Source organism: Hakea prostrata, chromosome 4, assembly GCF_041222555.1.
Source record: "Hakea prostrata isolate BN-2017 chromosome 4, UWA_Hpros_2, whole genome shotgun sequence".
NCBI lineage: Eukaryota > Viridiplantae > Streptophyta > Magnoliopsida > Proteales > Proteaceae > Hakea > Hakea prostrata.
In genome coordinates, this window is record NC_142603.1 from 6,489,715 (window position 1) to 6,501,832 (window position 12,118).

Consider the following 12,118-nt stretch of genomic DNA (forward strand, 5'->3'; position numbering starts at 1 on the left):
ACACATGAGTTGATTCTTGAAAAAAGCTATTAGGACCGTATACTAATCAGTAAATTTAGTACTTTATTTGTTGTAGGTGAGATAGCTGGTGCTGCATTCGCTTTTGGTAATTTGAAACCCAATTTTGGGATCCAATTTTCTCGACTTGCACGAGAAGAAATTGACGTCTCAATCTAAGAGGAAAGATGCACCTACTCACCATCTTCCTTCAAGCCCTTGGCAACACTAGAAGGCACATATTTGGATTAGGGTGTTAAGTTAGGAAGATCATTTCTACATTATTTGGAATGATATCAAGTCTCCATCAAGATTTATACAATGGAAAATAACAATAAGCTCTTCACCATTCGCTGTAATTTTGAATTTGTGACATTGGAATTTGAAAGATGTAAAATATTTTCATAGATTCATGGCAAAAATTTTTATGAATCTTATAAAGAGTCATAAATTACATAGGTTTTTACTATTGATCAAGAATAAGAAACAGTAAGAGCTAATACTATAATATATTAGTAGAAAGTTCAGTCATTGACTCATTGCCTCTATAGCTCAGTGGTAGAGCGTCAGTCTTGTAAACTGAAGGTCTGTAGTTCGATCCTGCATGGAGGCATTTTTATAATCTATATAAAATTTCACCCCCATCAGATTTCCTAGCTTCCACCACTACTTACATTTAACATTTTTTTAATCTAGAAAACCCAATTCCACTAATAAAGCATTGGTTGTCAGCCCACAATAAAAATTCCAAGCTTGCACCAATACCTTTTTGACGCCATAAAGCCCACAACAAAAGAATATCTCAAAGGAAGTTGAGAACATCGGCCCACTAATAAGCGTAACTAGGCCAACATCCTAAACCATAACCCATTTGCCCACCGTGCACCAATACCTTTTTGACGCCATAAAAGCCCACAACAAAAGAATATCTCAAAGTAAGTTGAGAACATAGGCCCATCTACCAAAAGCATAACATAGGCCAACATCCCAAACCATAACCCATTTGCCCACCGAAAACTTTGGCCACATCAGAATTCGCAGCTTCAACCAACTGGTATCCGAATTCATTTAATCTGAAAAAGCTTTGCCTCATTAGAACCATACCAAATGAAGAAAAAAGGTTATCAGCCCACAATAAAAGAATATTTAAAAAGCAAGCTGGATTCCATGAGCACATAGGCCCATCTACCGAAAAGTGACGTAGGTCCACATCCCAAACTACAACCCATTTGCCCACAGTACCAATTAATAGAATCTGAAATACTAGGAACCCAACAATAATGTAATAAGAGGGTAAGACGTAAGAACCAACAAGAAACGCCCATAAGTTATTTACAATAATTTTGAGCGTTTAACAGTCTCCTCACAATTGCGGAGATGATTCTGAGAGTTAATTGTAGTTGATAGAGAGTTTGATTTCATCCATAAACACAAGAATGAAGCAAATAGATGGGCTTGCCGATTCGATCGCCTTGCAAAGTGACGGCACAATGGACGCTTCGATAAAACTTGTGGGTCACCAGCTTCCCAAGAACAAATGCCCTGGACCTCACTAGCAACGTCAAGTTCAGTGGCACCGCCATGCTTTTCAGGTCCTGCTCTTCTCGCACTGTTCACTGCCGATACCGCTCCGTACATTGGCACTTGGCTCCCCGTCATCGTCACCGTTATTAGCCGCTGGCTCTTCCTCGATTGATAGAACTTCTCCATCTGCAAGTCACCACCACTACACAAACATTTTTTTAACAAGTTAGGATTTAATTGATAATCCACCAAGTTCTTCTATTCAAATTCCATGTCATTTCACTGGAGTACGCGGAGCACCAGATCACCATTGAGAAATTTTGAGACTTACATATCCAGATGCTAGCTTGAGCTGATAGTAGTAGAGTTCGACTGGCGCGGAAGTGACGTGGACACCGAAGAACGTAGCTGGGTTGCTGAACCAAATCTTGACCGTCGAATTCAATGACATCATATCGGTCGGTACACCTGAGCTGTCCAGCCCTGCTTGTATATTAAACCTGTGAAACACCATACTCTGCACACACATACATTCCCAAACGCACTTAATCAAGGCAACTCAAACCAATGTGAGTTGACTCGGACGATTTTCCGATTCAACACCGAGTCTCAACCCTGAAGAACCAGCGAAAAACGAGGCTACTTTTTAAAAAGGGAAAGAAAATAATTAAAGCACAAACCTTAATGGAGATTTTGGGTTTGTATGGTTTGCTTGCGCCCCACAGGATCAACGAGAACACTGTGAACAGAACGGCGAAGGAGAAAACAAAACAGATCACGTAGAACCTTGCGACCTCGCTTGAAGTTCTGTTACCTGCGTCGACATCATCGTCGTCGTCTTCTAATTCCTCAATCTTTTTCCATTCGGAGACTTTCCTAGGGTTCTTTAGAGAAGCGGAGAATCTGGAGGTGGAGGATTCACGGGAGTGATGAATCGGAGTGCTAGGGTAGTGACGAGGAGAACCTATGGGGCTCGATCCATAAGACATCTTCTCCACATCGTGCTGCGATGGGCTCTGCACGTAGTAGAGTGGCCGCCGGGGTGACCGTGGCGGCGAAGATGCTTCCAAACTCGTCACTTCCGAGTCAGACTTCGCGTGCATTGTTTCGGCCAAGGCGATTAAGAACGGGAGAACAGATGGGTTTAGGTTTTCTGAGATCTTATAATTTCTTCGTTGAGAAATGAGAATGCAGAGAAACTTCTGGGTGTAAATATTTGACAGCCACAACCATCTATTGCTGCCAATATGAGTTTCCTTGCAGAGTTAAGTAATCTAACATGCGCCCATAGGCCATGATGTTTATCGTACACACTTCCCTTCCCTTTCTTAACTCTCGTGGGTTGTGGCCACCAGTTTTCCTTTTCCCGCCTTCTCTTTTTCAGGATTATTCCAATCTCTTAACTGAAAGCTGGGTTCGATGGTTATGGAAATTTTGGTTTATTCCTTTGCTCCTCCCTCTTTTTTTGGGTATTGAACATTTCAAAGGGATATCCTACCAAAAAAAAACCACAAAAAGCACAGAATCAATGACCAAATTGTCCTACCTTCAATGGTAAAGTCTCTTTTATCCTTTGTTATTAGGGAAAAGTCCCACCCTAGGTGACGGCCATATAGAAGTGTCAACTCAGTTCCGACTTTGATTCACATCCTCTACAATTCCTTGCAATTAACTTATAGGATTGTAAAATGTGGCTTCAAAAAATTCAATGGTCAATATAGAAACTCACATTAAAAACTACTCTAGTGAATTCCTAAAAGTTTTACAAACTTTCAACTTCTTCTCTTTTTTCTCTTCTTCTCCCTTTTATTTTTCTCACAAATGAATAAACATTGAAGGAAAAAAGATCCACCATGAACTTTCAAACCCTATTTTATTATTATTTACTAGTGGGTTCTACGTAATTTGTTGTTGTAAGGCCATCGAGGAAGCACAGAGTGCTCCCCCGGTCAGGAAGATGATCCACATTCCCTTTTGACCCTAAAAAAACAATTTTTTTTTTTTTGGTAGAAACAAGGAGCCATTCCATTTCACTTGGGCTGCCAAGATACTTTAACCATAGTGTATTGATATAGAAGGTTTCAGGTACGCTGAAAAAAAAAATTTTGGGAGTTCCATGAATATATTTAGAATAATGGATTTATTATTTTTTATTAAAAAACAAAAATTTACATATTGTTTTCAAAGGTGAAGGCCATATTTCTCTCATTACATGGGAGGGATCTGCATGTCCATATAAATTATACAACGAATGCTCTTTCCAGTAAGGAGCAAATCGAAGGCCTTATTAATCTCCTCAAATTGCAGTTCATGGGTAATGAATTCATCCAATCGAAGCTCCTGTCATGGCCAAATAGAAGTGTCAATCATCAAATTTTGCCTTTCTTCTAATTGGATTAAGATTGAAACTTTCACATACTCGAAATCAAACAGAATAGAAAGGGGAAGCCAAGCTACTAACCTTGTCTAAGTAAGATTTGACAAGAAATGGAATGTCAGTTTTGGGTTTTATATCTCCAAAAAGTGAAGCCACAATGGTTTTGCCACTGATTTGAACTTCATTTGAATTGAAGATTAATTGAGAGGTAGGCTTGTCAAGACCTAATATAATTGTTTTTCCCCAACCCTGCACCATTTACAAGAAATAGCATTTATGTAAGATATGAAATAAAAGAGAGAAATGTTTATTGAGGTATTTGAGTTGTACTCAATTTATATTATAATATAGATCATCAGATTAGTGATGATCTAAAAGATGAATGACTCTTCAAAGAGCCCAATTAATCATAGAACCTTATATTGTTTATAAACACTAGTTAAAATAACGTTCTGGATATTCCAAGCTAAATATATACTTAGGAGTGTAACGCGTTAAGCACAGAGACCAAACCTTACGGCAGCTCGCAAATGCTTCATGCACCACAGAGGCCGAACCAACGCACTCGAAGCAGTAGTCAGCTCCCCCATCTGTCATCTCAGCAATCACCTGAACAACACAAAGCTAGCCCAGAGTCAAAATTTAGGCGAATTCATGATTCCCTTCTACCTCTAATTAGAGCTAAAATTGCATGAGTTGAGAAAAATCACGTTGTGGACAGGTTTGTCTCCGCAGTCTGATGGGTTTATGAAATCTGTAACACCAAATTTCTTCCCTGCATCCAAAAAAGATCAAAGAGCAAGTATCTCAGTCTATCTCTCTCTCTCTCTGTGCCTCTTGTCGCAAACAGAGAAATTTCTTGAACCCAATAACTTACCAATCTCAAACTTGTCTGGGTTCAAATCCACCCCAATAATTTTGGTAGCTCCACGGAGTCTTGCTCCTTCTGCAACCTGATAACACCAGTTACAAACTTTCCCATTACGAGATACGTACAAGATGCTGCAAAAATGTTTTGATTTTTCTCTCTTTTAGTAAAGATTTGTTAGTCCAGTTCAATCAGGTTGGTTGTCCATCTTACCGCTAAACCAATAGCTCCTAAGCCAAATATGGCAACACTGGTCCCTGCTTCCACATTAGCAGTTTTCCAAGCTGCTCCAACTCCTGCAATGAGTTTTACATGTTACAAGTTCTCAATCTGAATCTAATAGCCCAAAGGAAAGAACAAGAAGAAGAGAATCTCAGGTTTTATTTTATTTTTTTCCTTTTACCAGATGAAATCCCACAACCAAGTAGACATGCTCTGTTAGGAGGAATGGAAGGATCGATCTTGGTTACATTGGCAATGTCCACCACAGTATACTCGCTAAAACTGGACACACACAGAAAATGGTATATCTGTTCTCCGTTGGAATCGGTAAAACGGGTTGTGCAGTCTCTGGGCAAAAATGGGGATGCATTGAAAGGAAATTTGGAGCATTTGTTGCTCTTCTTTGATTTGCAGTCCTTGCACTCCTGGCACTCTGTTAACAGTGTTGGAATCACAGTGTCTCCTACCTTTACTTCTTTCACATTTTCTCCAACACTCTCCACAACCCTTCACATCCACAAAAGTAGTTTTTTTAAATTACAGATAAGGATCTACTTAAAGCTAAAATCATGGAAGAAACTTCAGAAGAAGATAACCCTTCTCTGCAAGCATTTATCTTTGGAAAATATAAAAGTGTCAGATTACCCAACAGCCTCGTGTCCAAATATGACTGGAAAAATTGCAGGTGGAACCTGTGATGAAACAATAGAGAACTTTAGAAATAACAATCCATAAATTGATAGTAGAGTTGTGACTCATTACTTCCATCTTCCATACGGTAACATCGGTGTGACATAGTGATGTGCAAATGATTCTAATCCGAACTTCAAAAGCTTTTGGTGGAGCAACTTCCACTTCCTCTATTTGTAAAGGCTCCCCTGCTTTCCTACATATTGCCGCTGTAATTGTGGATGATCATCATTCAGTTAAAAGCCAAGTGATCGAGATACCATTAAAAATCTGGGAAAGGATTGTTTATGTACATATAAACCATCAATTACCTCTACAGCGAATAGGCTTCCCTTCGCCTTTGGGCAGCTGTTCCTTCTCCATGGTCGTGCTCATCTCTCTCTCGGTGTCTCTCTGAGTGCTTACAGAAAGAACTGAGAAACCAGCATTTTATTAGAAATTCGCACCAACTGGGTGACGAAACCTGTTTGTGGGATTTGCTATTTTCAGTCAATCTGTATTCTGTAGTCCAGTGATGGGCCGTTGTAACGAGATGTTACTCCAGATTTCCAATTCGACCATTCATTTGTTAACGGTTGACATCAAAATCTCATATGGACGTGGTCCTGCACTGAAACTTTTTCGCAATCTGTCCCATTCTGAAAATACGCTACATGTCTCTATGTGACCGAAAATTTATTAGGTCCTTTTCTGACAAAGAAATGGACCATCCATCTTATTGATGTGGCACATCTATAAGGAAATGGATGGTCCATTTCCGGTTACATAGAGACATGTAGCGTATATTCAGAATGGGGCAGATTGCAAAAAGTTTCAGTGCCGGACCGTGCATAATTCATTTGATGTGACTAATAAATTGTTTTCAATTATTTGACGTGATGTTGGGACACATGTCACACATTTACAAGAAAATGGATGTCAAAAATGGACTTGATATGAATCCCTATGTAACCCGCAATAATAATCGAGGTTTGGATAACTCTCGAATCTCCATTGGATAATGCTAATTTCCACCTGGATCAGTCAATTTACGAATATAACATTGATTCACCACTGCAAAATGAACTTTGGAAGAAAGAATTTTTACGGGGAAGATTGAAGTTTGAAAATAGAATTTAACTCAAGGAACATTTGTAGAATTGAGTAGACTTGATGCTGTGCAATTAATGCATACGTTGAAATGAAAATTTCGACCAAGATTTCGATTTTGACCGTCCATCTCGTAAATGGTTAAAAATGAGATGAATAGTCGAGATTTTGACTTCAACAATTAGCAGGTTGTGCATTGAAGTTAAACATTTTGTCACTATAACGTTTATAACATGCTATTCTGTAAATAAAATTATTAAACAAAAAAGAGAAAAAACAAGAAAACACATTTAACATGCCGAACCTTTTTGCCACATTTGTGCCATAGTGTATTAAAAAATTCTTATATTTAATTGCATCATATAAAAATGGATTAAGTAACTATATAATTGGGCAATATGTTTTTGAAAGATAAGCGGATGACCTTTTCTCATAAGTATGGCTCATAATAAGTACAAATTTTAAATATTTCTTAATGAGTTTTTTTTTTTGGCTCGTCACTTAAGTTGGGTTTAAATTTTGGTCTGCCCACTTATGTGGACTATATTACAAGCCACCTATATGAGTGAATTGAAAAAATACAAGTTAGGGTAAATATCACTTAACTCCCATCTTAGTTGAACAAATAGCACTTACACCCCCTCTTAGTTGGATAATATAGTTACCTCTCTTCTTACCTAACAAATATATCAAACACCTCCCCTATGTTAACTTTCTCAGTTAAATTTAACTTTTTCTGTTAAATAATTTTTTAAAACTCCAACTACACTTGCCTAAAAATATTTTTTTATATTTCAAACCCTATATTACCATAATCACCCTAACAGCTAAAATATTAAATTACCTTCAATTAAAATAATTACTAAAAACCAAAACACCATAGTTAAAACCCAAATTATCTTTTTTTATTAAAAGCCCAACATACCTTTTTTTTTAATTTATTTTTATCAAACAATTGAAAAAAACCCAAAATAGTAGTACGTGTTTAATTTTATCAACATGCCCCCTTTCGTATTTAATTGCATTTTTAATTTTACTTGATAGTAGTACGTTTTTTTTTAATTATTTGATAAATTTTTTTAAGAAAAAGGCATGTTGGGCATTTAATAATTAAATATAATTTGGGTCTATGGTGCTTTGATTTTTAATATTTATTTTAATTGAGAGTAATCTAATATTTTAACTGTTAGGGTGATTACGGTAATTTAGGGTTAAAAAAAAATTAGCCAAGGATAGTTTGGGATTTTAGAAAAATATTTAACGGTAAAAATTAAATTTAACCGAAAAAGTTAACAAAGGGGAGGTGTTTGATATATTTACTAGGTAAGAGGGGAGGCAAAAGATATTATCCAACTAAGAGGGGTGTAAGTGCTATTTGTTCAGCTAAGAGGGGAGGTAAGCGATATTTACCCTACAAGTTATCTATGCTTAATTTTCAACCCATGAGGGTTGCTCGCACTTGGTACACAAAGTTTAAGATTGATCTGCCAACCAAAATCGAAAAGGTTTTATTCTGATTTTCTAGATAATTATATATTAAAAGAAAACTTCTAATCAAACATGCAATAATTGATTTGTTTATTTATTTTGAACTAGTTTGGTTACATGAGTCTCGAGATTTCAAATATCTAGAGTTTTAAAATCTATGGAGTCATAATTCATAAAATTAATTGCTTGGTTAACTTAAATATGTGGAATGAAATCTGTGGATTCATTCTTAAAAAAAAAAAAACTATTTGATTGACTTGATTTTTGTGAATGCGCAAATTTTTAGTGCTTTTATAGTAAGAGTGAAATTTATGGGTAGGATTTCACCCCATACCCATAAATTTAAAGATTCATGTTTTTAGTGTAAAACGATGAATCTCTAGATTCATGAATCTAGAAATTTTTTCAACTAAACAGGTATAAATCTCGTATTCATCAATCCAGAGAGTTGAAATCTCTGGATTCTGTTACCAAACAAGTCCTTATGCAATTGCAATTATGGTTAACACTAAAATCATGTTTTAAAGCTGATGACAATAAGGTCCTACATATGTTCTATTATTATTATTATTATTATTATTATTATTATTTTGAAACGATAAGTCATATTTTTTTGGTGCAACTCGTGCTTTTTCTTTGCTGGCAGAAGATGATTCGAATCTAGTCGATCTTCACAAATCCCAAACACTAGAATTCCAAAATCTTTATTCAAAGGCCACAACATTTCTGCTCCCTCCCTCCTAGCTCGGATAATTTCCGACACAAGTCATCGATTTATGCACGCCAAAGTTGTGGAAGATACCGCTCATAGTAAGGACTTCTTCCATTGATGGAAAATTCAGGCTAAATTCAAGCATGGTTCGATCTCGATGCATAAGTGGACTAAACCTCCAGATAATTGGATAACAATATATTGAGATGGTTCAGTTGTGGGAACCCGTGGCAGATATGGTGTGATTGGAAGAGATCCTGATGGCCAAGACCTATTCGCTATGGCAGGGATATGTGAGGATTCTAATGTTCTATGCATGGAGCTAAATGCAATATTATGTGGGCTACAAAGGGCAGCATATCATGGGTACTGACAAATACAGGTCCAATCTGATTCATAGCTTGCAATTCAAATCCACATTGGGAGCATATAAAGCCCATGGGCAACAAGAGGTATTGTAGAAGATATTCTTGATATCAAACTGGGATTTCATCGGTGTGTATTCACGCATCATGTAAGAGAATCCAACTTTTGTGTTGACTTTTTAGCAAGCTATGCGATCTTCCCCTGGATCTAACTCGACTTGTTCACCAAGATGCTGGTGGGAAACGCTATCAAAACTTGTAATTTTTTTTTTTTTCTTTCCCAGTTTAATATAAAGCACCTTTTCCCAAAAAAAATTACAAAATCTTATTCGTACCAAGTTCTGCCATGCCACAATATGAATAGGAAAAACGCACCCGAAAAAAATATGCATTCACTTTTTTCTTTTTCGTAGAACGCATTCACTTCTATTTTACCAAATTTTTTATTTGAAATTTCTTTTTTGTTGAATTATAATTTATCCTTTAAACAATTTAAACCACAAGGAGTAGTTTGGCTGACAAAGGATGATCTCCCAAGGAAAGGACTTTTTATTCGACTCTTTGCATTTTTGAGGCGGCTTACCTAGAATGTCTACTATTTTTAGCAAAACTAATCAAATAGATATCATTCAAACTCAGCATGATCCAAAGGTATGCAACTATTGAATCAATACATACGTTAGTAATAATTAAACTAAATCACTAGGGCACTGTTTGTTTGTTGTAATAAAGGTGGCATGGGAAAAAATTCGAAAATATAAAATATCAAAAGTGTGGTTTGTTTGGTTAATGGAATGGAAAAACAGACAGTGACAGATTGTTTTTTCAAAATCCCACAAAATAGGTGACATTCGGTGAAAAAAATATGAAAAACAATAAAGTGTGACTACATTTAACATTTTTTCCTCAAAATCTCTTCATTTACTTTTCTTCTCCCTCATGGCCTCACCCCATTACATATGGAACCCATATTTTTTTCCCACCCCTTTTTTCACACCATTTGCAAACAAAGGGTGCCTAGAGGGTAAGGCACCCCTATCACCCCCCCCCACCCCCACACAAAAAAAAATCAATCAAGACAATTTCCAACCAATGACATGGGAAGTGTGGATCATCTCTCCCAGCAGCTTTACAAGCACAAATACTGGGGGGCCTACAAGTAAAAATGTCACACCCCATCCGACGATAATGGACCCATCTCAACAACCCAAATGTGTGATCCACGACCACAAAAATTCCTGGTTACACTATCAGTAATGAATAAAACATATAATTCCATAATTAAGAACAAAAGAACAATTCAATTATTAATTAAGGATAAATGGTTCCAGAATCCAAAGAATAGATACTGAATAAATAAAGGAATGTATCAGCAGAAGCAAAAACATCATACTAAATGTCATTTATGGTTTACTACTACTATCTTTCATCAACTTAGGGTATTCATCTTCTAGTTTCTCTATGAAATGAGTCATGAGACTCTCTTCCCAACAATAGAGCACATACACTATATGCATCATTAGGAAGCTTCGTGTTGATCAAGGCCAAGTCTCATTGGCATCTCTAATACTTCTTCAAAGGTGTGCTCCCACGCATAGAGAACTTCTCCTATTTCTGCAAAGGCATCTAAAGAAACCAAAAATAATCCACAAGGATGAGTTCTAATGAACTCCAAAAGGCAACAATTACATATCTATACCAAAATCACATAGTAAACAAAAGATGAGTAAATGATATTCTAAGTTATGGATATAATCTAAATATGCAAGTCTTCATCTAGGCAAACATGCTTTGAGATATAACATTAGTCATCTTCTGGATAGGTCTTGTCACTTTGATTTCTCACGAACTAGCTACCTCCACTGGGATCTCGGTAAGGGGTATGATCTTCATCATCAACCATGGCTAGTTTATAGGTCTACACTCTCTCACCACAACTATTGGTTTGAAAACTAGCGCATGTCGGGAGCAAAGACCTCCGGGACTGGCTTTTTCCCATAGTCCGATAGGTTAAAGAAATCTGTGACACCAAATTTCCTTGCTGCATGCAAAAATAACCAGTAACTCGTTAACTCCAAGGTCTCTATCATGTCAACTATAATACTTTCTCAAATCCAGCAAGAAAAGGAAGGGGAGAAAGATGGTTTGATTTACCGATCTCAAACTTCTTTGGATTCAAATCCACACCAATAATTTTAGCAGCTCCACGAAGTCTTGCTCCCTCTGCAACCTGCCAAAACCAGATATAAAATCTATATCTATCAACTAAATCTATTCTATTCAAATTCCATGTCATTTCACTGTAGTTCGCAGAGCACCAGATCAACATTTCGATCATTATCCAAGTGGACCAGCTCTCGCGGTTTTCTACGTATCGGGTCGGTTCTCAGTAGAGTAAAACCACCGGGGACCATTTTGATTATTTGATATTCCCATGCACATACTACATCGTATTCGTAAACTTGCCATTATTATTATTACCAAATTCAGCAAAAGGGAGTAAATGCATGGATGCGACGCGGACACACTGCCTGACCAACACCTAATGCCCTAGGCCCACACGGTCCCACCACAGATATCGATCAAACGGCAAAAAAAAGATCCGGCGATTTTGAGACTTACATATCCAGATGCTAGCTTGAGCTGATAGTACTAGAGTTCGACTAGCGCGGAAGTGACGTGGACACCGAAGAACGTAGCTGGGTTCCTGAACCAAATCTTGACCGTCGAGTTCAATGAAATCATATCGGTCGGTACACCTGAGCTTTTCATCCCTGCTTGTATAT

The 12,118-nt window shown here is 37.1% G+C and overlaps 2 protein-coding genes and 1 non-coding gene across 3 annotated transcripts; 1 reads left to right on the forward strand and 2 right to left on the reverse strand.

Annotated features, from left to right (window-relative positions):
- Positions 1-538: 538 nt before the first annotated feature.
- On the forward strand, positions 539-610 carry TRNAT-UGU (transfer RNA threonine (anticodon UGU)). Its single transcript has one exon. It is a non-coding gene; the product is annotated as a tRNA-Thr (tRNA).
- Positions 611-1,329: 719 nt separating this feature from the next.
- Positions 1,330-2,855, reverse strand: LOC149017427 (uncharacterized). Its single transcript, XM_089152967.1, has 3 exons — positions 2,202-2,855; positions 1,853-2,038; positions 1,330-1,707 (listed from the first exon to the last, which is right to left on the reverse strand). Exons 1-3 carry the CDS (start codon positions 2,622-2,624, stop codon positions 1,330-1,332), a joined length of 987 nt encoding a protein of 328 aa, XP_089009093.1. The 5' UTR covers positions 2,625-2,855.
- An 841-nt stretch (positions 2,856-3,696) lies between these two features.
- On the reverse strand, positions 3,697-6,178 carry LOC149017428 (alcohol dehydrogenase-like 7). Its single transcript, XM_089151767.1, has 10 exons — positions 5,990-6,178; positions 5,751-5,887; positions 5,634-5,680; positions 5,170-5,495; positions 4,980-5,062; positions 4,776-4,851; positions 4,609-4,673; positions 4,412-4,507; positions 3,983-4,147; positions 3,697-3,861 (listed from the first exon to the last, which is right to left on the reverse strand). The coding sequence occupies exons 1-10, from the start codon at positions 6,051-6,053 to the stop codon at positions 3,730-3,732; spliced, it is 1,191 nt and encodes a 396-aa protein (XP_089007893.1). The 5' UTR covers positions 6,054-6,178; the 3' UTR covers positions 3,697-3,729.
- Between the last annotated feature and the right edge of the window lie 5,940 nt (positions 6,179-12,118).

What these genes read in the sequence shown, in the direction of transcription:
- LOC149017427 (XM_089152967.1), bottom strand. Translation starts at nt 2,624, where the DNA reads ATGCACGCGAAGTCTGACTCGGAAGTGACGAGTTTGGAAGCATCTTCG. An exon ending in AACCCAAAATCTCCATTAAG is followed by an intron (nt 2,039 to 2,201) that starts GTTTGTGCTTTA and finishes ATGTGTGTGCAG; the next exon opens with AGTATGGTGTTTCACAGGTT. An exon ending in TCAAGCTAGCATCTGGATAT is followed by an intron (nt 1,708 to 1,852) that starts GTAAGTCTCAAA and finishes GGTGACTTGCAG; the next exon opens with ATGGAGAAGTTCTATCAATC.
- LOC149017428 (XM_089151767.1), bottom strand. Translation starts at nt 6,053, where the DNA reads ATGAGCACGACCATGGAGAAGGAACAGCTGCCCAAAGGCGAAGGGAAG. An exon ending in GAAGCCTATTCGCTGTAGAG is followed by an intron (nt 5,888 to 5,989) that starts GTAATTGATGGT and finishes CCACAATTACAG; the next exon opens with CGGCAATATGTAGGAAAGCA. An exon ending in TTTGGACACGAGGCTGTTGG is followed by an intron (nt 5,496 to 5,633) that starts GTAATCTGACAC and finishes GTGGATGTGAAG; the next exon opens with GGTTGTGGAGAGTGTTGGAG.